Source organism: Triticum urartu, chromosome 5A (genome assembly GCF_056163025.1).
Source record: "Triticum urartu cultivar PI428250 chromosome 5A, HENAU_Tu73, whole genome shotgun sequence".
Taxonomy (NCBI): domain Eukaryota; kingdom Viridiplantae; phylum Streptophyta; class Magnoliopsida; order Poales; family Poaceae; genus Triticum; species Triticum urartu.
Genome location: NC_141877.1, coordinates 591,336,240 through 591,361,184, shown reverse-complemented (window position 1 = coordinate 591,361,184; position 24,945 = coordinate 591,336,240). Strand labels below are relative to the sequence as shown.

The 24,945-nt window shown below is 42.5% G+C and overlaps 1 protein-coding gene and 1 pseudogene across 1 annotated transcript; both read right to left on the bottom strand.

The window, feature by feature from the left end:
- The window catches only part of LOC147973141 (receptor-like protein 41), a 69,808-nt pseudogene extending 60,189 nt beyond the window's left edge, over positions 1-9,619 (bottom strand).
- An 848-nt stretch (positions 9,620-10,467) lies between these two features.
- Positions 10,468-24,799, bottom strand: LOC125510857 (Tetratricopeptide repeat (TPR)-like superfamily protein). Its single transcript, XM_048676131.2, has 28 exons — positions 24,379-24,799; positions 24,174-24,268; positions 23,992-24,091; positions 23,436-23,540; positions 23,194-23,356; positions 21,844-21,964; positions 21,688-21,750; positions 21,248-21,328; positions 21,091-21,182; positions 20,856-21,006; positions 20,412-20,498; positions 18,825-18,944; positions 18,594-18,725; positions 18,409-18,506; positions 18,218-18,341; positions 18,029-18,136; positions 17,667-17,808; positions 15,665-15,769; positions 15,498-15,561; positions 15,302-15,374; positions 14,102-14,278; positions 13,913-14,023; positions 13,587-13,754; positions 13,344-13,499; positions 12,372-12,605; positions 12,076-12,234; positions 11,752-11,852; positions 10,468-11,678 (listed from the first exon to the last, which is right to left on the bottom strand). Exons 1-28 carry the CDS (start codon positions 24,536-24,538, stop codon positions 11,150-11,152), a joined length of 3,819 nt encoding a protein of 1,272 aa, XP_048532088.2. The 5' UTR covers positions 24,539-24,799; the 3' UTR covers positions 10,468-11,149.
- Positions 24,800-24,945: the final 146 nt, after the last annotated feature.

The window sequence follows — 24,945 nt, the reverse complement described above, 5'->3', positions numbered from 1 at the left end:
AATCTTGTGGGCCTTTAGCTGGGCCAGCCCATTATGGCCCGCAAAATCTTGTGGGCCTTTAGCTGGGCCAGCCCATTATGGTCCGCAAAATCTCGTGGGCCTTTAGCTGGGCCGTCCCATTATGGTCCGCAAAATCTTGTGGGCCTTTAGTTGGGCCGGCCCATTTAAACTTGTTGGGCCGTGCCACGTGTCGACGTATCATAGGCACCTTCTGTCCAGTGAGTGGATGGCATCTATCCCGACGATGAGCCGACACGTGTTTCCTCTAGCCAATGCTGATTTTACACATGGAAAATCCCCATTGGTCGGGGCTATTAATGGGTTATCGGATCCAAAACCCGACCCGATAGCTTAACGGCGTTCCGTTACGGTGGATGCCACGTGTCAGTCACCCTTGACGAAAGCACTTCTGTGACGCGCGATTTATCGTCATGGAAGTGGACACTTCCGTGATGATAATTTTGGTAATGTCATGGAACACTTCTACGACAGCACATGTATGACTATCTTGATTCTGTCATAAATTTGTCATGGATATACATGCATGACAAAAAAAGCGACCTACGGTGACAAACACGTATCATCACGGAAGTGTATTTTTTTGTAGTGGTCTATTATATATGCCATGTTGTGTACCAGACCTGATGTAAACCTTGCCGTAAGTTTGGTAGGAAGGTACCAAAGTTATCCCGGCATGGAACACTGGACAGCGGTCAAGAATATCCTAAAGTACCTGAAAAGGACTAAGGATATGTTTCTCGTTTATGGAGGTGACGAAGAGCTCCTCGTAAAGGGTTACGTCGATGCTAGTTTCGACACAGATCTGGATGACTCCAAGTCACAAACCGGATACATGTATATTTTGAATGGTGGGGCAGTCAGCTAGTGCAGTTGCAAGCAAAGCATCATGGCGGGATCTACATGTGAAGCGGAGTACATGGCAGCCTCGGAGGCAGCACATGAAGCAATCTGGATGAAGGAGTTCATTACCGACCTAGAAGTTATTCCCAATGCGTCGGGCCCGATGACTCTCTTCTATGACAACACTGGAGCTATTGCCCTTGCCAAGGAGCCCAGGTTTCACAAGAAGACCAGGCATATCAAGTGTCGCTTCAAGTCCATTTGTGAAAATGTTCAAGATGGAGACATAGAGATTTGTAAAGTGCATACGGACCTGAATGTCGCAGATCCGTTGACTAAACCTCTTCCACGTGCAAAGCATGATCAACACCAGAACTCTATGGGTGTTCGATTCATCACAATGTAACTAGGTTATTGACTCCAGTGCAAGTGGGAGACTGTTGGAAATATGCCCTAGAGGCAATAATAAAATGGTTATTATTATATTTCCTTGTTCATGATAATTGTCTATTTTTCATGCTATAATTGTGTTATCCGGAAATCGTAATACATGTGTGAATACATAGACCACAACATGTCCCTAGTGAGCCTCTAGTTGACTAGCTTGTTGATCAATAGATGGTTACGGTTTCCTAACCATGGACATAGGATGTCATTGATAACGGGATCACATCATTAGGAGAATGATGTGATGGACAAGACCCAATCCTAAGCATAGCACAAGATCGTGTAGTTCGTCTGCTAAAGCTTTTCTAATGTTAAGTATCTTTTTCCTTAGACCATGAGATTGGGCAACTCCCGGATAATGTAGGAGTACTTTGCGTGTGCCAAACGTCACAACGTAATTGAGTGGCTATAAAGGTACACTACAGGTATCCCCGAAAGTATCTGTTGGGTTGGCACGAATCGAGACTGGGATTTGTCACTCCGTATGACGGAGAGGTATCTCTGGGCCCACTCGGTAGGACATCATCATAATGATCTCAGTGTGATCAAGGAGTTGATCACGGGATGATGTGTTACGGAACGAGTAAAGAGACTTGCCGTAACAATATTGAACAAGGTATCGGTATACCGACGATCGAATCTCGGGCAAGTGCTATACCGGTAGACAAAGGGAATCCTATACAGGATTGATTGAATCCTTGATGTCGTGGTTCATCCGATGAGATCATCATGGAACATGTGGGAGCCAACATGGGTATCCAGATCCCGCTGTTGGTTATTGGCCGGAGAGATGTCTCGGTCATGTCTGCATAGTTCCCGAACCCGTAGGGTCTACACACTTAAGGTTCGATGACGCTAGGGTTATAGGGAATAGATGTACGTGGTTACTGAATGTTGTTCGGAGTCCCGGATAAGATCCCGGACATCACGAGGAGTTCCGGAATGGTCCGGAGGTAAAGATTTATATATGGGAAGTCCAGTTTCAGTCACCAGAAAGGTTTCGGGGTTTATCGGTATTGTACCGGGACCACCGAAGGGGTTCCTGGGGTCCACCGAGAGGACCCACCTGCCCCGAAGGACCTAATGGGCTATAGTTGGGTGGGAACCAGCCCCTTAGTGGGCTGGTGCTCCCCCCAAGGGCTCAAGGCGCCTAGTGTTGGAAACCCTAGGGGGCCGCTGCCCCCCCCCTCGGGGCAGGCGCCCCCCTAGTTGGAAACCCTAAGGGGGCCGCCGCCCCCCTCTAGATGGATCTAGGGGGCCGTCCCCCTCTCCCCTTCCCCCTATAAATAGTGGGGGTGGGAGGGCAACCGCACCCCTTCTCCTGGCGCAGCCCTTCCCCCATCCTACACCTTCTCCTCCTCCGTAGCGCTTAGTGAAGCTCTGCCGGAGAACCACGAGCTCCACCGCCACCACGCCGTCGTGCTGCCGGAGCTCTCCCTCAACTTCTCCTCTCCCCTTGCTGGATCAAGAAGGAGGAGACGTCCCCGGGCTGTACGTGTGTTGAACGCGGAGGCGCCATCGTTCGGCGCTTAGATCGGAATCAACCGCGATCTGAATCGCTACGAGTATGACTCCTTCATCCGCATTCTTGTTACGCTTCCGCATCGCGATCTTCAAAGGTATGAAGATGCACTCCCCTCTCGTTGCTAGTAAACTCCATAGATTGATCTTGGTGATGCGTAGAAAAATTTTAATTTCTGCAACGATCCCCAACAGGAGTAACTTCCCTCGTTGGAAGCAAATTATGTTTGGGTTGTAATGAGTTTGACTATGCCTTGAGGGAAGTAAAACCTGTGTCACCTGTGGCAGGTGCTACAGGGTATGCAGAACTCAAGAAGGACTATGATGTTAAGATGGAAAAGTGGAACAAGTCCAACCATATTGCACTTCTCATCATGAAAGCGACAATATCGCCGGACATTTCTGAAGCACTCCCTAAGAAAGACACTACTAAATAATTCCTCACAAAAATATAGGAGCAATTTAAAGGCTCCAACAAAGTGTATGCTCCTGAGATTTTTGCTAAGCTTCTTCAAAAATACACTATTGACGGAAACGTTAGGCAACACATATTGAGGGTGGTAAATGCTTACACCAAACTTAAGGCTTTGGAGTGTTCTGTAAGTGAAGCCCTTCTTGTCATAATTATTCTTGAGTCTCTTACAAAAGAGTTTGAACAATTTTAGGTCAACTATAACTCTCTAAAGGAAAAATGGAAACTCTCTGAGATGACCGCAAGGATCATCCAGGAGGAAGAGAGGATCATGAGGCAGAAGAAATACCATGTTTTTCATGTTGGCTCTAACAAGAGAAAGCATGAAGGGCAAGGTTTCCCTAAGCCTCATAAAAAGCAAGTCAATAAAGAAGGCACTAAGCCATTTAACCCTAAGGCATTCAAGGGTAAAGAAGCCAGCAGTTCTTCTGCTCCTAGCAGCTCCACTGCTGGAGAAAATGCTTGTAACTTCTGCAAATATGAGGGACACTATCAAAGGGGCTGCCCATGCTTTCTAAAATTGATGAACAAAAGAGGTATTGATGAAATTACTTTTGTAGATGAACCTCTTTATGTCGATTTTTCTATAAAGTCATGGTGGATTGATTCAGGGGCAACCACTCACATTGCTAACTCTATGCAGGGATTCGATACGATCCAAACTATAAGAGGAGGAACAAGAAAGCTTAAGGTTGCGAACGGAGTTGAGGCCGATGTTGAAGCTATGGGATCTCTCATGTTGGAGCTACACACTGGCCACACTCTTAGATTGAATAATGCTATTTATGTGCCTACCTTAAGTAGGAATTTGATTTCAGTTTCTCGTTTAGATGATGATATGTACGAGTGCCATTTTGGCAAGAAACAATTTGCTTTGATCAAATGCAATAAGAATGTAGGCATCGGTGTTAGACAAGGCCAACTATACATGTTATCTCTTAATAATGATTCAGTTATGCATGTGAGTGATGAAATTAATGTTGAGAAGAAATGGAAAGGAGTTAGTAATTCTTTGAAATTGTGGCTCTGTCGTTTGGGCCACATTTCGAGGGGGAGAATGGAACACTTAGTTAAAAATGAAATACTCCTCCCATTAGACTTCTCAGATGCAGACAAATGTGTTGACTGCATTAAAGGAAAATTCGCAAAAACAATTAAGAAAGGAGCAGTAAGAGCCACATGGGTTTTAGAATTAATTCACACCGACATATATGTGGACCCCTTAATGTTAAGTCTATAGATGGTTTTGATTCATTCATTATATTCACATGCAACTTTTCCCGCTATGGTTATATTTATCCCATACGTGACCGATCAGAAGCTTTGGAGAAATTCAAAGTCCATAAAGCAGAGGTTGAAAATCAACTGAACGCAAAAATCAAAGTTGTATGGTCTGATCGCGGGGGAGAGTATTATGGTAGGCATGCTCCTTATGGGCAGATTCCTGGACCTTTTGCCAAGTTCTTATCTGAAAATGGAATCATTGCTCAGTACTCAATGCCTGGTGAACCACAACAAAATGGTGTGCCCGAGCACCGCAACCGCACCCTTATGGATATGGTGCGAAGCATGCTTAGTCACTTAAGTTTACCAGTAAGCCTTTGGATAGAGGCATTAAAGACAGCTGCACACATACTAAATCTTGCTCCAACTAAGTCAGCACCGAACACACCTTACGAGATGTGGGCGGGAAAGAAACCGAGCTTGAATTACTTACGAGTGTGGGGTTGCCCTACTAAAGCTAAAGTTTTCAATCCACAACTTAAGAAATTGGATCCAAAAATAGTTAGCTGTTTCTTCGTTGGATACCCTCATAGGGGAAAGGGATATCTTTTTATTGTCCAAGTCACACCACCAAGTTTGTGGAGACTAGACAAGCAGTATTTTTTTAGGAAAATGAGGTCACAAATTTAAGGGAGATCGATCTTGAGGAGAAGCGGGTTTGTGTGCCATCCCCGACTATCCAAGAGATTGTTTTTCCAATACGAAAAAATGTGACATCTGATAATCCTGAATCTCACGGTTCGGTTTCTCAGTCGAATGGTGATCCGGAGACTAATAATGAAAATCCAGACACAAATGAGGACCACCAGGAAAATAATGATTCTCAAAATGATGATGTACCACCACCACCTCCTCCTGTGGGTAGACCACGGCGTGAGAGGAAGAAAGCCATATCAGATGACTATGTCACTTTCATGATTAAGGATATGAATGATCCGGAAAAGGTGGAGGATCCAACCTCTTATAAGGAAGCCATTAAAAGCGAAAAAATCATCCAAATGGTTGGTTGCCATGGAAGACGAGTTGAAATCTATGGGATCAAATGACGTATGGGACCTAGTAGAAGTTCCTGATGGAGCTAAGAAAGTAGGTTGCAAGTGGGTCTACAAAACGAAGTATGATTCCAAAGGGAATGTCGAATGGTTCAAGGCAAGGCTAGTGGCAAAAGGGTATACACAGAGAGAAGGCATTGATTATAAGCAAACCTTTTCTCCTGTGTCAATCAAGGATTCTTTCAGAATCATAATGGTATTAGTAGCTCATTACGACATAGAACTACACCAAATGGATGTTAAAATAGCATTTCTAAATGGTGACTTAAAAGGAAACATTTACATGGCTCAACCAGAAGGCTTTGTTGTGTTAGGGAAGGAACATTTAGCATGTCGTCTAAAGAAATCAATTTATGGCTTGAAGCAAGCTTCTAGAGAGTGGTACCTCAAGTTTGATAAAATTATCAAAACTTTTGGTTTCACCGAAAATATTGTGGACAACTGCATATACATTAAGTTTAAAGGCAGTAGGTTCACATTTTTAGTCCTATACGTTGATGACATATTGTTGGCATGTAGCGATAAGGATACGCTGCATGAGACCAAGAATTTTCTGTCATCCAGTTTTGATATGAAAGATCTTGGTGAAGCCTCGTATGTCCTCGGCATCGAGATTCATCGAGATAGGTCCAGAGGAACGTTAGGACTATCTCAAAAAGCATACTTTGAGAGAGTACTGAAAAAATTCAATATGCATAAGTGCTCACCCTCACCTGCTCCTATAGTTAAGGGCAATAAGTTTGGGACATTTCAATGTCCGAGGAACCAATGTGAAACTAATCAGATGAAGTCGGTTCCTTATGCTTCAGCTGTCGGAAGCATCATGTATGTTCAAGTGTGTACACGCCTAGATTTGTGTTTTTGTAACCGGGATGCTTGGCAGATACCAATCAAATCCAGGACCAGACCACTGGATGGCCGCAAAGAAAGTCTTCGTTATATGCAAGGAACTAAGGATTTCATGCTTACATATAAAAGAACTGATAACCTAGAAATTGTTGGTTATTCAGACTCTGATTTTGCCGGGTGTGTGGATAGTAAGAGATCCACGTCAGGTTATATATTCACACTCGCAGGAGGAGCCATATCGTGAAAAAGCTCCAAACAAACATTAATTGCTGGATCTACGATGCAAGCAGAATTTGTAGCATGTTATGAGGCCACAGCGCAGGCTGTATGGCCAAAGAATTTTATTCCCGGACTTAATGTGGTTGACAGCATATCTAAACCAATTTTATTATACTGCGATAATGAACCCGCAATTTTCTATACGAGTAACAACAGGTCAAGTGATGCTGCCAAACACACTGACATAAAGTATCATGTTGTGAAAGATAGAATCCAGGATCAAACAGTTGATATTAAACATATAAGAACGAAGCATATGATTGCGGATCCGCTAACAAAAGGCTTACCATCCAGTATTTTTCGTGAGCATGTTGCCGGCATGGGACTACTGGAAGCCTGATGATTCTGGAATAAGAGGACCATTAAAATAAACCACCCCCCAGTTAGTAAAATGTTTTCCATTTCGAAATAGGCGGGTGTGCTATAAGTGTTGAGATTCTATGGCGTTTCAAGTTGTTGTAACACCTCACTTTGGTACATCATTCCTATGTAGAATGGGCAAATGAAGTTAAGCCTAACGATCAAGGGGGAGAATGTTGGTTTGATCTGACGGCTTAAACAGGCCAGTTGGATCTATTAGTCTAACAGGAAAAAAATGAAGGGATAACGATAAGTGAAGGGGTCCACGTACCAACGTACGTGAGGCTCGATCAAAACTAACGCGTCCTGGTCGGGGGCGCCCAAAAACCAACTTAGGTTTTGGGTCCCCTGTCGCCAGCGCCATATTAGAAGGATACGAGAGAGAGCTGGCCACATGCGAGATCACAATTCACGTAAGGTTTACTCTCCTCCCGATATTCTCACCCCATCCGATCAGGGGGAGTGCTGCAGCGACGGGAAGACCTAAGCCAGCCGCCGCTGCTGTCCCTGGGCAGTGCCGGTGGCGCCCTGAAGGAATCAGGACGTCGAGGAGAACCTCTACCTCGACTACATCACCCCTGCATCAAGCCTGCACCAAGCAGGCGATCATGTCCACTGCCGTGACATGTAATGATCCCCTAAACCCTTCTTTGTTCATGCTTTTAAGGTGATCTAGATGCAATCAGTTTCTGCTAATGGCATCCTAGAGATGCATAATTATTCCAACAAGATCAACAGCCTCCAATCCTGCAGGACCGAGGAGATCAGAGGGGATCTCCCCACTCAGACCATTGTAACTCAGATCCAACATCTTCACATGCCTTGTAATACCACTAGGGATAGAACCAGTAAAATTGTTCTGATTAGCCGCAAACGGAATGAGTTACCAGAAAGGATTAAGGTCCTGAGCTTGGTCGGCTTCCAGAACTCATCCTCGACATCACCAGTGAGATTGTTCTGACTAAGATCCAACAGCGTGAGATCTGAATAACCGAACAGGCTGCTTGGGATGGAATCACTGAAAAAACTACCAGACAACACCAACTCCTCCAAAGAGCTAGCCATCTTTCCAAAGATAGCACCCACCAAATGATTTGGAGCTGAGGTTCAGGCTCCTCAACCTAGGCATAACACTCAACTGGGTGGTCACAGTTCCAGTGAAGGAATTGAAGGAGAGATCAAGAACCTCGAGTCGAGAGAAGCCGAAGAGATCGCCTAGTCGCCCGGCCAGGCGGTTGCTGCTCAAATTCAGCACCCGCAACCCGGCGCTCATGGGGCAACGAGAGAAATGGCCCGTCAAATCGGTGAAGTGATTCTTGGAGAGGTCGAGGGAGCGTAAGCTGTCGAGGGAGAATAAGGAGGCAAAGAGCGTGGGGTTGGACATGGAGTAGCTGGACAAATCGATGTCGGTCACCACCGAGAAGGAAGTGGAGTCAGAAGGAGAGCAACCGATTCCTCTCCATAGGCATGGATTGGAGACGGTTGTGTTCCACCCGGCCGAGCCCACATAGCGCGAGAGATCCCTCATGATGGACTCCTGCGTGCTGTTTAGAGGAAGGGGCGGGTTGCCGGCGGCGGTGGCGATGGACAGATGAAGGCACAAGAAGGAGAAGAAGGTGAACAGCGGCATCGAGAAGCCATGGCTAGAGCAGGTAGAGTACCTCTTGCTCTCCCCCATGGCCGCTGGTCCTCGGTTTTGCTTCTGATTCCTTTGGTTCCTCGCCGATCTTGGTCGGTACGGTACGGGCAGTAGGCGGGAAAAGAGATGAAGAAGATCTTCTGCCCCTGGGTTTTGGGTTTCTCCGCGGCCGTGGCTCTGTGATGCTCCTGCTCTCGTGTTTTGCTTGGCGTATAAGGATTCAGTTCGAGTGTTGTGTAGAGCTTTGCCAAACCAAAAGAAAAGGTGTTGTACAGAAACGAGAATGCAAAAACTACTCGCTCCGCCCCAAGTTACTTTTCTTGGATTTGTCTAGATATGGATGTATCGTATGTTTTAGTGTTAGATACATCCATATTTAGAAAAATTTAAGACAAATAATTTGGGGCGGAGGTAATACATAGTTGTGGTCATTTTGAGGATTTTCCGAAAGCTGCGAAATAAAATTAAGAAAGAAAGCTAGGATGTGAGTGAGCACAGGGTCACCATCTCCCACAAATGGTGTTCCTGTCGTCCCGTTTGCACCTGGACTACCCCACACCACACTTGACGAGGGAGGTGACTTTGAACGTAGACCCTCTCCATTGCTGTCTTGACTCCCGCTCCTTCACTGACTTGAGCCCTTCCTCCACCACCACTGATCTCTTGCAAGCAAATTCTCTGAAGTATTCCCTTCGTCCCATAATATAAAAGCATTTTTGAAGCTAAGGGAATACATGCGTAGAGTTTTCTTTTCTTAGATGGGACGTGTCACGAGAATGTCTGGCGTGTGATTAACCTCGCATCAAGCATGGTGCTTCATGAAAATTAAAACTCATCTGCTCGTCCTCCTAACGAATGCATCTGAAAAGGCCAAAAGGGATGGATCGGTTCAATACTAACATGATTGATAGAGTAGTGCATGGAATGATGGAAATCAGGCAAACAATTTTTAAACCAAAAGGAGCTACGATAAAGGTGAAAGGTCCATATTGTCTTTCCAATAGTGCTACACCTACGTACATCTACGGACAGTTTTACTAAACTACCCAACTAATCCTCTCTTTGCGTAGATGTAGCATTACTCTTGTCTTCCAGTTTCGGTCAGTGGCAGGCCGTGTTTGAAGGAGGCGGGCGGAGAAAAGTACTGCTCCTGGACGGATCTGGAGAAACTGACTGGTTGGAGTAATCCACGGCGTGAAGGTCACCGTAGGGTCGTCAAATCTCGAGCTACCAGCGAGCTGGACTTATGGAAGATTGCGATACAGTAAACGGATCGTACTAGATGGAGTAAGACTATCCACAATGAGAGTAACATAAGTGGTAACATCATATTTATTTAGGTAAAATAGATGATATAGCATGTAATTAATGAAGAAAAAGAGATATGATAACATAGCTAGTTACTGTAATATTACACATATCAAGAAAAGACAAGTCTACAATGTAATAAATGAAGTGATGCATGACACAACACATATATTACTATCCACTGTAAAGGTAGTAGCATAGACTAGTAACATATGCATGTTACTACTCTAAGTTACTCTCCGGTGTGACTAGTCTAACATTAGCTGAACCACTACTGCTGGAATCGCACCAAATATATGTGTCTGTCCTATCCGGGAACACACTAGTCAAGCGTGTAGTTTCCACTCCCTCAGAACAGACCGTCTTGCTACTTGCACAACATTTAAGAAAGGCCATGATAAAAATAATTTACATACTGGAATCATCTCTTAAATGTGCATAGCAAAACTGTGATTATGATTTACACCAAGTCAAAACGTTACTACCCAAGTATCACGACTGCCAAAAATAATCCTATACATACATGAATACCCAGGCAGACATGAGCTCAACCTATTCATACAAAAGAACAGAAAAAATCACGCTGGCATCAACAATTCAACATTTAGCCGAGGTACAATTGTCACCCATAGAACAACAGTTTCAGGAAGATTACCTAACCTCCTCGCGAAAAATGGTACAGAGAAGGATGTACAAGAATAACATAGCTATAGGATACACAAACAACTCGATAAATGTCTGTCAGCGTTCATCGCACCCCAGTTTCATCGACAACAATGGTATACATCGTCTAATCACCTGAACTATCCTCATGATTCATCCTCAAAAAGGGCTCGTATAAATGCATCAGTATTGAAGCTGACAACAAAAGAATCCATGTATATGGGTGTCCTATATCCAATTTGGGAACTTACAGGGTACATCTGCACTTTGCCTGTCCGCTAGCTTGGGTTGGTGATATTGGTGATATCATACATCTTCAGTCCACCGCCACAGGACAGGCTTCTGCACTAAACTACATGCAAGTTTTTCTGTGCTGAGCTTCATGAGAAGTATCTTTATCATCATTGTAATTCATCAGGCGCCTTGAAGAACATTGACATAGAAAGGATACCCTTGGCCACCACCTGATGTCACATTTTCATCCACCTGTCCACTCTCAGATGAATGCACTTTCCAGTGCAGCTCATACGTTGAAAAATCATACGTTCCGGGTGCAAATATGCACACTTTTAGGGGAATTTTAGCAGAACTGTCAGGTTTCAGATCAACTTGAGCAGAACTCAATGAGCACCAAACAAACGGTGAAATGCTTTCTGATGATTGTTTCTGAGAATGTGCCCCCTTGGTACTTGAGATGGTCTTTATGTCATTTTCCAGAGATACGTCATACCATCCACCCTGACCACTGGCAGATTCATGTGAAGGGGCAGTTTGGCTTTTCTCAGGCATACAGTCAGATGTAACCACTCTCACGCTAGCGTTATGGTCTGAAGAATTGTGAATCACCAGTTGGATGTTAGCCTCACAGCATGACTTCGAGAAATCATGAGTAATTGTTCGAGGTCCTTCCATAAGCCACCACACAGGATTCTGGTTGAGAGCACTGCAAAAGCAGATCATATCAGCATATATGTTCAGGGCCATCAAAAGCAACAATCAAAGGTTCTAGCACTTACCTGCAGTGGCAGGTATGATGAGAGAGCAGTTGTTCTGTCTTGGAAGAGTTAACAGCTACTGCCTTTGAGATCAGAATAAAATCAAGTAGACTACGTGGCACCTGAAATGAAGTCAATACATAGGTAAGCATTTGATTAACTATGCTAAAATTCAAATATGCATACGCGAAACCAGCCAGTGGCCACATTTCGATCCAAGTGTTGTTGTGTTGAGGTTAAGGCTAAGGGCAAAAACACTACCCAGCTGGATAACATTGGGAAACAGCAAGAAAACAGTACCACCAAGTGGTCTAGAATGGTATTACAACCTCAGGCAGCACTCACCTTAGCTAACTTCCCTTGTTGGTGTCTTTCTTGATAGTGGAAATCAGTGATAGGAGTCCGAGAAACATCAAATACATCAGTACTACCCCCAGGAGATAAAACTATATCACTTCCACAGGAACCGTCTGCCGCCTCAATACATGAACTTGTACTTAAATCCTGGAAATAATTAATGCAAGGAAAACCATATCACCTCACCAGATACAACAGGCATGAAAAAAAATAAAGAAACGGAATACATAGGGCCCAAGAAGTGTCTTGTATTTGATAGCTCATTCAAACAATGCATCTCCAACCTTTATCTTGAAGAAGCATGACACAGCCTGGTTTGCTGGTACTGTTTCCACAAAGCTGATGGAATCACGCGAGGGTAATGTTGAAACTGCCCATTTAGTGCGGACACATGACAATTGATGAAGTGTGAATGAGTCTGATGGAGTCTTGTTGATTACGTCCATTCGCACAATATACTCTTGCAATCTTGATGAGCACATACTTATAGCAAAGGACACATCAAGTGACGGCAAGACCTGTAAATAAGAATTGTTGACAGACAATTAATAGATTCCAATTCCATATTTACTTGATGTTTCCACATCTATCAAGAATTGTGTGCAAACATACAGCTGCTGGCTAAGCAAATTTGAGATTAAATAATGCAACAGCAGCATCCAAAACCACGGTGCCATTTATATGGGTAGTAGTTCTACACACCTTAATCATGGGAGTACAGAGTGTTATAATGTGAGATTTGAAAAATAAAGACGAGTGCATTTTAAATAAAATATAATTAATCACACATCATACTAGCTTCCAGTATTTTGGTCCAAAACATGACAAAGAGATCAAAATCGGAAATCCAAATCTTCAAAAATCTTGCAGAAGTGATTTCTATCCTCTTGGGACCACCGCACTTTTATAGAGCTATTACCACTTCAGAACAAAATTAAAATAACAAGTGGCATCTAGCAATGAACTCAGACTTTCAGGGCACATCTGATTTCTGGCGGGCAGCCATAACCAGTTTCGCCAGCCACAACCTATATTTGGTAAACCAGCTGGCACAATGAGGTTTTAGGGATTTCCGTATGTCATAAATCTCGCCAACATATTTAATTAGATCAACTAATTATTGTAGGAAGCTGGTGCCCCAAGAAGCAACTGGTGCAATACTAGTTCTGAAAACACTGATTCCAAATAGAATATACTGTGCATGTGCAATAAGGTAAAAAATAAACATAAAACTTAATATAATATTGCCAATTTACCTCCACATTGTAATGCATGCGCAATGTGCGATACGGAATGTCAGTGGTACTCTCCATTTCATAATAGAGAGACAAATAAAGAGAGAAGTTTCCAGGAGTTGCGGCATGAAACCAAATAGGCCAAGAGAATGTGGCATCACCTTGAATTTTAATATCCTGGAAAGAAATGAATGTAAATATTGTAAATAAATCGGTAACACAAATCAGATTAGTAAAACAAGACAGGGCCTTGAACCACCTCACCTGAGGAAATGCAAATAGTGAACCCTTGACGTTTTCCTTAGTACCTTCGGGTACAGTGTTGCTGTCTGATTGAACATGCTTTCTTAAGCACTGTGGGAATTCAAGGTCAAGGTCTGATGAATCACCGGGAATTACAAACCTTGGATGGCTAATTTTCATTTTTATATTCTGCATGGCAGGCTTGGAAATGGTTAACATACAAAATGATGCTACAGACACACATATATTTAAAACCTATGCTCATTTCTGAAGAACTGAGAAATCCTTTGATGATTATGAATTATTGAACAGGGCAAAGAAATGAATATATGGATAAAAATCCGGACCTTCACAGCATGTTCTGATTGGTTTCTCAGATTCAGCGTGAGGAGTTGTAAATCACCAGTAAATGCTTTTGCTGGCAAGCACTCAATATATCCTGTAAGTTTAGGTAAACCCTGGAGGCAAAGAACTTACAGTTACTCACACGTCACACGAAACAAGTATTTGAAAGAAAAACCCAGACAAACAAGAACCTTGATAACGATCAGGTTGTTGTTCAAAGAACGCAGGGCCCCTCTTTTCCCTTTCTTGTTTTTCTTTTGTGTAGCCACTTCGAAGTACTGATAGCCTACTACCGAATCTGACAGGGTCCACCTTATCCCAACTAACTTCAGAATACCTATAACTTTTGGAGTCACTTCAAGTTGTATCTGGTAGAATTAAAAAGGGTAATAAGCCATTTGGAAAACTATGCACATAAAGTTATGGAACACCAATATGAAGCAGCACAATCAAATATATATGAATAAAAATAAACCAATTCCACATGTCACAAAGGCACTGTTTTTGAGTCGAACAAGTCGACTCAACAACGTGTCGACTAGTCGATGAGTCGCGACTAGTCGCAACTGCAGGGTCGACTATTCAAGAGTCACTACCCAAGAACGACTCATCGACTCGAAAACCGACAAAGGGCAACAAATTCATCGCCCAAAACTTAATAACATATACTACCAAAATGTTTAAACCACGAATAACTGAGGCAATTATCAGTTTAAGTATTACTCTCTTGTTATGGCTTCCATTGTGGTTTTGTTGTAATGTCAGGGTTCACAGTCAAACTCAAAAATGATATTAAATCCTAGGAAAGGCTTACATCTGGCTCAAAGGAATATCAAGCAAAAGCAAATAATATAGATGACTGTACATCAGGCTTGCTCTGCACTAGCTATTACAACACCTTCATCAAACTACCATTTGGGCATAAGAACCATCCTTGGTTGGAACCACAACAGCACACCACGCCGATAGCAAATTAACCATTATAGCTATTCTGTTTTCTATTTGACCTTCTAAGAAATATACTCCCTCAAAATGTAAGTTATGTCTGACTTCTCAGTCTCCAATGCACAACTTTGACCATGATTTGCACTATGGTATTATTCTTACATGCCAAATCAATATACTCTTGCCTATATTAGCAGTCAAAGTTTTAAAACGTTAAATGCACACATGCTAATGCGACTTATATTTTAGGAATGGGGGAGTATCATGGATTAGGGAGAATTATCTAATGGAAAGTTCAAAATAGTATTTGTTGTTCACATGGTAACTTGGATATGCTATATACAGGTCTCACTGTGAAGGCCTTTTTAAAACGTTTTTTACGTGACAACAAATACATTTTAGCAAGATTCTTTAAGGAACCCAGATTAATGACTAGAGATGCTTACTTTTTTGGTTTCACCTCCTCCTAATACAATGTCAAGCTTCGATACTGTGAAATTGTTTCCATCACTTTCAAATCTGCAGCAATCAACAAAAAACAACAATAATGGTATTCAGAATCTTCGGAAGAACCGAAGATATGTACATAAATAAACCTCAATAGTTGGGGGGGGGGGGGGGGGGGGGGGGGGGGGTAATTACGTCGAAATAGAGGGCTTTGTGTTAGCTATATCTTCCTCGGCAGCTGTTGTTAATGCACCAGTCTCTGCATGGTGAACACAATCCATCGGTGAACGAAACAATCTCTCCATTATAGAGTCCTTAAGAAAGATCTTCTAATCTCAGAAAGAAAAAACAAATACCCGCACCTGAAGCGTTCAAATTGGTGGAAAGCTGGCATATAAGGGAGATGCCAGACACATTGACAGAAATTTGTAAAGGATTCTTCAGCTCAACGTTCAGTTTTACTGCCTCTGCAACCAATGAAATCAAGGATTCAGAACTAGAATATTATGAGATGCTCCAAGTGTCTTTACAGCGATGACATCAGATTGCTACATCCTAATTCCTCCCTCCCTCCTCCCCCCCCCCCCCCCCCCTCCCTCCCTCCCTCCCTCCCTCCCTATGAGATGCTCCAAGTGTCTTTACAGCGATGACATCAGATTGCTACATCCTAATTCCTCTCTCCCTCCCTCCCTCCCTCCCTCCCTCTCCCTCTCCCTCTCCCTCTCCCTCTCTCTCTGCTAGAGAAATAAATTACTGGTAACGTATTTTAACTTCTAAGCTCCCTAGAAATAGGGAGCTCTCAGTATTCCGGGCTGCAGGTTCGATGTGGGCATCGAGCGTCATCGACCGAACAACATTCCTTTACCGCCTTAGCCTACACCTCGGTTACTCCTGCCGTTCTTCCAGTGTGTTTTGGGTCGTGTGTCGTTGTGTCGCTGCGTCACAGATAGGGGGAGGGACGAACGATCATGCTGTGGGCTGCACGTGTGGGGTGATGTCTACGGCTCTACGCTTCCTCGCGATGTTGTGCTTGATTTTGCGGGTACCTCCGGGCTCCGGAGGACGCCATTGCTGCTGGTCACCAAGAACTAGGGGCAACTGGATATTTCTGGAAGAGGACACAAAATACAAACTGAAACAGGCAAAGTGGAGCAGCGTCATTTGTGTATAGAATTTGTTGGGCTAAGCCAGTCGCGTTTACTGGGTGTGAAGCTGGTGGCAGCTGCCTGTCCATCAAAATGTGGGCTCTTCAAGCATGACTTCCAATGGACTTCACACCACGACCACCCCCATCAAAACCATAAAAACAACGACACAAAAAACCCACAAGCGAATAAACAACCAAACAGATAAACCCTAATAAGGAAGCAGCATGGGAAAGCACGCGTCTGCTTCTAGCATACTTTCCCGAGTGGGCAGTTAGAATTATCAAATGGTTACTGAGCACAAATCAAGTGAGCAGAAGATGAACAAAACATATCATTTTAGTTATGTGATTCCTATGTGTAGGTTTTTCGTTCAAGTGATGACCTGTCAGTCGAAATAGTCGGCATTAGGAGGGTAGTGGCCAGTTCTGCCCAGACAAGTATAATTTTTTCGATAACAGGTCAGAGTAAAAACTATGGTTCATTTCCAAGCAATTTCACAGGTTATACATATTTATATAATTGAAATGAACAGATGGGATATGTCTAGTTCAAACTAATATTGAGTGTAACAGCACAAACTACCTGTTGAAGTGTATATGTGGATAGCTTAACATGATAACAGAGCCTAAGGTCTTGAGTTCAAGTCCTGGTTTTCACAATTTGTCCAAAAATTGCCGCTGCCCCCTCTGTGTCCACGTATAGGCCTCCTGAGCCATACCTCTGAGTCTGTTCACACGTTGACTTCTCGCGTCACACACGAGAGAGGGTATTGAAGTGTATATGTGGATTGCCTAGCCCTTTCCATTAGTTCGGACTTTTGGTTGCGTTGGCTAGTGCATGAAGCTTAACACTACCCACATGGAGTCGTGTACTACTGGATGAGAGTATGCAATTGGTAACTAAATGTCATAAGTGGCTGTGGCACTGGACCTTGTTGGGCTGGTAACGTGCTAGCTAACCTGAAGCGTGAAGGTGGGAGCCCTTATAATTTCCCAATGTACGAGGGATTTACTCGGAAAAGTTGCACATCAGGCTACCCTCATGTTCCTCAAATGATTGGTCCGTGTGTTTGCATAATTATACTCAAATAGTAGATATACCACATTTTCATGTTCCAGATGCAGTTCAGTTGTTGAGGCAACTATCAATGAACTCATAATCAGTCGATTTTCTTACGGACAGTTGTAACATATTAAAACAATGAAACAAGATTTACCTCCAGCAACACAAATACATGCCTTGTTATTTCTAAAAGGAGAAGATTTTGGCTGAGTGTCAAGCCAGTTAGTTCTAACAACAGATGATGATGGGATCAATTCTTCTTCCAGCTCCTGCCAAATGCTTTCATTAACATCAACCTGTTATACAAGGTAGCTGATACAAGTTAGGAGTGCCTTCATTTTCAATCACAAGCGCAGAATGATCAAAGACCTGGTTAAAGTTAAGAAAAATGATAAATGCATGACAGTGTTTGATCACAAATTGCTCCGGAAACACCACAGGTTCAATCTTTGATTACTCCGAAAATGAAATGGCGGACAATTAGAAATATGAATGCTATAGTTGTTATGACATTACATCTGCATTTGATGCGTAAGTGCGATGATCTTCATTTACAACTCTGAGTGATGACATGTTGAAAACAGGAAGTTGAAGCTTGTATACATCAAACTTTTCCCCTGTACTCTGTTTACGAAAAAAAGAAAAAAAATTAGAAACAAAAGTTTGGTACAGCTGATGCAAACCATAACCAAGCTGGTCAATAACCTGAACAAAATGGAAGAAATCATTGAGGAACATGCTTTGCGTTGTCAGCGACTGATGGCTACAAGCAATAACCTCCAGCAAGTGCTTGATAGCTACATCGAATATCCCAAGGACTCCATACCACCTAATTCGTACAAGTGTCAGAGATAGTTTACAAGCAAGGGCAAATGAGCAGAAAATTACGCAAGTACCTCCCAACATTAAAATGTACATGATTGTTGATGTAACTCCAAGGATTTTGTTTGTAGACAAACAGAGCGTTTCTGTATGCCCGAACAGCATGTTGTTTCTGCACCATTAAGGACGAATGCTCATTGTTAAGTCAACTACTGTATTGTTGCTAAAATGTCACTGCAGTGGAGGAATTAATATACACCTGATCAGACAAGTAGTAACTATTGCCAGCTAAGATGAGGTGAAATCCATACTTCCGAAGCATACGTGGACTTGACAGCAAATAGCAACAAGCAGCTTGCTCAAGCAGCACAGCAGAATGCAAGGAAGGTTCCTGAATAGCAGCAGGTTTCATCATTCATAAATCTAACGAACTAAAAGAGAACTTAAAAAAAATATTAGAATAGACCATTCCTCATGCTTCTAGGTATACCTCATTTGATATGCGGAAATAAACAGTTGATGCTTCCCTATGTTGTCCTCGTGTTTTAAGCATTTCTGCCCACCAAAGGCCACATCTAGTAGCATTTCTCTGACCAGAAGATCCAATTCTCTGAAAATATGAATATTTATTGATACTTTCTATGAAGAAGAGCAAGACCAAACAAGTGAAGAAAAACGAACAATGATAAATTCAAAACCAATCAAGTGAAAGAATCGAAATAACACATAAGAATAGCAATCTCTACTTAAACAACCCCACTACTTTAAATTCCTTTCTACTCCCTCCGTCCCATAATGTAAGACGTTTTTTGACATTACACTAGTGTCAGAAAAAACATCTTACATTATGGGACAGAGGGAGTATCATGCAAAATGCAAAAAATATGCATCTGGCTAAATTAAGGCCTCCTTTGGTTCATAGGGTAAGAATATCATAGGAATAGGAAAATCATAGGAAGTGAGGTGGCATGCATCTCACTTCCTATAGGGAAAGAGATGTCACTTGATTCATAGGATAGGATTTTTTCCATTGAGGCCTCCTTTGGTTTGGAGGAATTTCATAGGAATTCTAGAGGATAGGATTCTTATAGGATTTTTTCCTTTAGAGCCCTTTGGTTCATAGGAATGGATTCCTATTCCTACATAGGATTGGTTCCTATCCTCCACATTTCATAGGAAAATAAAAATGAGCCTAGACTCAATGGAAAAATTCCTTTGGTGTCAACCAAATGACATCTTGTTTCCTATTCCTACTCATAGGATTTGAGATACATGTCATCTCATTTCCTACAAGATTCCTATTCCTACGATAATCCTATCCTATGAACCAAAAGAGGCCTGAGTCTAGGCTAATGTTTTTTTCCCTTTGAAATGTGAAGGATTGATTCCTATCCTATATAGGAATAGGAATCCATTCCTACAAACCAAAGGGCTCCATAGGAATTTTTCCTACAAAAATCCTATCCTTTAGAAATCCTACAAGATTCCTCCAAACCAAAGGAGGCCTAAGAGTTCAAACTCCCCCTTCATTATGCACATGGCCCTACCACCTATGGACACGCTCTCCCAAAAATAACAAAGGGAAAAGCACGGGCCTTCTGTATATCTCACGATTTCACAAAGAAAAAGGAGGTTTTGGCGTATTTATGGCTGGTTTGGCATGTCTGATTTGGGCTCTTACTTATCTGCTTTGAAGAAATTTTAGTGCATTTATAGTTGTTATTATTGACTGCTTTATCTTGCAGAGTTACTAGAAGACGCATATTTCCAGATTATTTCAATGAGAACTCCCAAAAGGTCACTAATACTAGCATTGCTATACGAGGTTCATATTGATTATTCATCAGACTTCAGATGCATCTGAAATAGAGTAAAGTGTTTCATGCAAAATGGAATTAGAAATCATTTCCCCCATGTCTTCCCACTTTATCAGATTCTCTTTTTCTCTGGAGAACACCGAGAACTAGGGCCATTAGCACAGAATAGCGAAGATGTATCAATCGATCAACAATGTTAAGCAATAATTATTTGTTCATGTGTGTAAACCTAAAAGTGGATTTCTAAACTAAATAAATACCAAATATGTAGTGAAGGCATTTTCCATGCAATATTCAGCATCCTTCCTTGACTGATCTAACATGAAATAGCAAAGTCCACTCATCTCCTGCAAAAGACGCAAGCATACATCATAGGAGTGAATATCTATTACAGATAAACAATGGACCATCACAACAAAGTCAGTACCAATTTCATTATTCACCGGAAAACAGTTCAGCAACTCTGCTACTGTGGAAGGAATTTGAAAGCATATCATCTGGTCTATCGTATGAGTAAGGCATAGCCTCTTGTCAATTATTCTTATGGTAAAGAACATATCTTGATTTACTGAAACTGCTAAGCCAGACATATCCTTTAGAATTGCCACTAGCTGTGCCTTTAGTTCAAACCCAAAATCATTATACATGATGATCATGTACCCATGCATAAAGTACTTAAAAATAAGTTAAGGAAATTCAAGCACCTGAACACCAGCAAAACGCTTCCAAGCTTTATCAAGCTTATAATCTGTCGAAAGTAATCTGTAATTGGACAAAGCAAGCTCGTAGTCTCTTAACATGAAAGCATAGTCACTGAGAACTCTGATCTGCGACTCTATGGAGGTGAATGTATACCTGTTGAGAAAAATAGTGTTACTGCAAAAGGGCAGGTTTGAAAAGAATAAAATACAGTAAAAAGTGTCAAGCATAAATACTTACATTGGGCCATTTGCAGCTTCTGGGACATCATCTCTCTTTCTCCACCACAAGTTCTTTATCTGATTTCTAAAGCCCTTTCTTGTTGTGGCTACCTAGAACGATACCGAATTTTACTAAACCATACATCTGAAAATGGTAAAAAAAATTATCAACATACCTGCTGATTGAGCACACGGATCTTTTGCTCCATGTAGGGAATGATATGATTAGAAGCAAAATCTTGCATAAAATCCTTTATCTGATAAAGAAACAGCAATTAGTATCTTAGCTTGACTGCCAGCTCCAAATCTTTGCATGCAAAACTAAACCCCAGAGGATGACCTGGCCTAGTACCAGAAACTAAAAGAAAAATCGATATGTCCTCCTTGACATTAGTTCCTATAAAAACCTCGAATCAATCGACTAACAGGTCAGTTGCTCACACTACTGTCAAAAGCACAATAGGTCTTCAATCCAACTAACAACATACCTAATTGAACTGGTCAGTTAGATACTGTGAAAAGTTGAACAAAGTTTTATGAAACTTTTATGTGCCAAGACAAGCTTAACAGAGATTGGAGAAGCAGTAACTTGCTATTACTCCAGATGCTGCAATACCTCGTTCAAATCATCCATGTTAAGGAAACAAGTTCCTTCATTATTGTGCAGGCCATGAGCTTTCTGCAGTCAGTCAAGACAAGACTATAAGTAGATTGCATACTTGCTCAACTACGTAGACATTAACATAAATATTAAGTAACACGGCGCACTTACATAGGTTGACCACGAATTATCAGCATCACTGCCATCCGCTTGTGTAGAAGAGTTAATACTCAGCAATTTACAATCATTCACGCCCAGGGTGGTCCTCATTTCCGCTAAGATGTTCACAGCTCTTGACAAAGGAAGTAACACGGGTCAACCAAAGAATGTACAGAATCAGAACTTAATAAGAAGAGACGGCAAAATCAGCAAATGACACCAGTCAAGCAAAAATATACTAAAAAAGAGCAATGCACGGAATCCATTTAATATCCCACTAGTCAAGTGTGATGCACTTCCTTTTACCAATGCGAGCAGTTAAAACATCAGCTATTACCTTAATTGCATGTTCCAACTTAGATAAGCATAACCCTGGGATGAAATAAGTTATTCTAAATGGGGTAGGCCCTATTTGGCAAAGCTTAGCTTCTTCAACAAGCTGGCCTAATTGAGAGGCTTCAGGTTCCCCATACGAAGGGGGCTTAAAAGTTTCCCGAGAAGGCACACTCACCACTCAGTTATGGGGACTTAAGCTTCTTGTGACATTTAAGATTATCAAACTGAAGAGCCCTTCAACTGGGCCCTTAGCTGCAAGATGAAGATACAGCTCACTATTCCAAAGAAAGGTAAACAAGCTGACACCTACTGCACCCCTAAGTGCTCATGTGGTATATACTAGCTTTGAGTGAAGCCTTATATGCCATTTAAATATTATATAATGGTTTGGGGTTTGTTCAAGTTATAAGAACAAATGCATTAAACAACAAAACAGGACTTTAATCATTATAATTCACATAAATATGTGCTTCATGTTGTTAATATAGGTGGACATAAGAGGGCTTGGTCGACTCAACAGTTGAGATCTTAGGCAAAGAGTCACACAAACTAATTAATTGAAGAAGCCTCAATTCCTTGACTACCTTAAAATGCATTGAACTAGGGATGTCAGACTTTCTAATATCAGTGTGAAGAGAGAGCAGTCTGAAAGAACATAATATATTAGAAAGCTCACATCACCGACGCAAGTTCACAAGATGTTTTTTCACTTCTGAAAAATGTTGGTGACCATTTAAGAAGAAACAATACTCACTTCATTTCAAATGTAAGGTGTATTTTTCCTTCCCAAATTTATGCTTCAGCCGCCAATTAATCTAATCATATTTGGCTTATAATATACAAAATTGACACCATGTATTAAAAACGTATTGTATGAGATTTATGGTCAAAGCTAAAATTTGGACAGTCAAAATGTGCCTATATTTTGGAATATGCATGTATTACTTGTTAGCATTTCTCAATAGTTCATTTCACCAATGCAAGGAGGAGAGTGTGTTCCCTATTATGAGGAGAAAGGAATAGTACATCTCTTGTGGTCCATCTTGTTGTTCATGAAGTACAAGATAGTGCTTCAGAATCTGGGGATCCATTATGCCTTCATTTAAAAGAGGAGGCAACTGATTTGTGTTGAACAGATCAGCGAATTTGCTGATTGGCTCTTTGTCCTTTGACGATACAACTAAAAGACCTGTTAACAATAATAAGAGTATGAGGAAGAATAGATTCTGCAAATAAAAGAAAGCAAAGAGTAAAGAGCCGAGACTCACATGCCACGGGGTGATCAAATGTTTCATGGTCTGAAAAGGACAGTGTCCGCACTAGCTCTCTGTTGAACCTCTTAATCCACAATGGGCACAACTCAGCTTCAGGCTCTGAAATTGTAGCAAACATGGAATTCTATGTAAAAAATATGGAACCAATAGACAGCAAACACCAACCCTATGACTGAACCACATGGATATAATGATCGGCTTGAGTAAGACATCAATACAACCAAAGCATTCATCAGCCAATTAGATACATCAGATCACCAACCAAGTGGAGGTTGACAGCATATTGACACAACAAAACAGGCAATTTGAGCAATACATATTGTGGCACGAATGCTCTCCAGTCTCCATGTGTGCTCACTGTAACATTTGGGGGAAAAGGTTGTGGCTGCTCATTAAACGTTTCTAACATTGAGACTATATTGGAAATATTTGAAGAAATTAGCGGTCCGGCTACTCTGGTTATAGTCCCTCATTTTGCTCAACATAAAAATGTTTCTTCGGAAGGATCTCACAATATGATTGCATACAGAGGCAGTGCAAGGGTTCTCACTTGTGAGTACATCTTCCAACTGTGGCGGGTCTGAAAGCAAATCCGGAAGAGCGTTCTCGTTGGCCTCGGAAACGACCAGCTTAATTCTTGCATCTGCAACCTGTTCCAACACAAGCATGTTCATCATCAACAGCAGAAGGCATCTACAACTACAAGTATACAGCACATTCCACAAGGTTCACCTCGCAGTCCTGCTTCCGGACATCCGACGCATACACCATCCGAATCTTGAACTGTTGGAGCCTGTAAGGCTGGTCACTCGCTGTGCGAACGGGCACTGCTCAAACCGACACACAAACACCGCGTGAGGTCACAAAACCGAATCGAACAAAATGTGAAAAGCATTGCAGGGAATCAGCTGAAGCTGGCGTCGTGGAGGCGCATTACCGTCGATTTTTTTGAGGAGGGAGAACGGGGAGAGCATGTCGACGAAGCTGAGGCCGCTCTTGCGGCACGCGGCCTCGGCGAGCGGGGTGGTCAGCACCATCACCACCGGGGTGACGTCCTCGAGGAGGACCCGCCCCAGGTAGCTCCGGAGCGGATCCATCCCGCCAAAACCCTAGCGGATCGAGCGGGGGCGGTCCGAGCGGCCGGCGATGCGAATTGCGTGATGCGGGAGCGGGGACGGGGGCGCGAGCTGGCGCTTCGTGGTGGGCGGCACGGATTGTACGGGGTCTCCGACGGAGGGAAGGGGGGAGGGGGTCGCCGGAGAGGTCTGCGGCGACGGCGAGGCGGTGACGGTGGTGGTGTGATCTGGAAGGGCGCGAGGTAGGGGAGAAGACGACCAGTGGGCGTATCGTATTGGGTTGGGTAGTTGGATGGACGGGCTGGATACTTGGGCTTCAGAGGCCGGGTATGATGATGGTGGTCCGGTCTCTCCGGTGGTATACAAGGCCAACGGCCCACTAGATTGGACTCCACCCTGATCTCAAAAAAAAAAAAACTGTCCCAGAT

Bases quoted from the DNA above. Each gene is read 5' to 3' on its own strand.
- LOC125510857 (XM_048676131.2), bottom strand. From the start codon at position 24,538: ATGGATCCGCTCCGGAGCTACCTGGGGCGGGTCCTCCTCGAGGACGTC. The intron at 21,183-21,247 runs GTATGTTGATAA...GTATCGTTCTAG, and splicing joins TCCGTGTGCTCAATCAGCAG to GTAGCCACAACAAGAAAGGG. The intron at 11,853-12,075 runs GTGAGTGCTGCC...ACTTCATTTCAG, and splicing joins AACAAGGGAAGTTAGCTAAG to GTGCCACGTAGTCTACTTGA.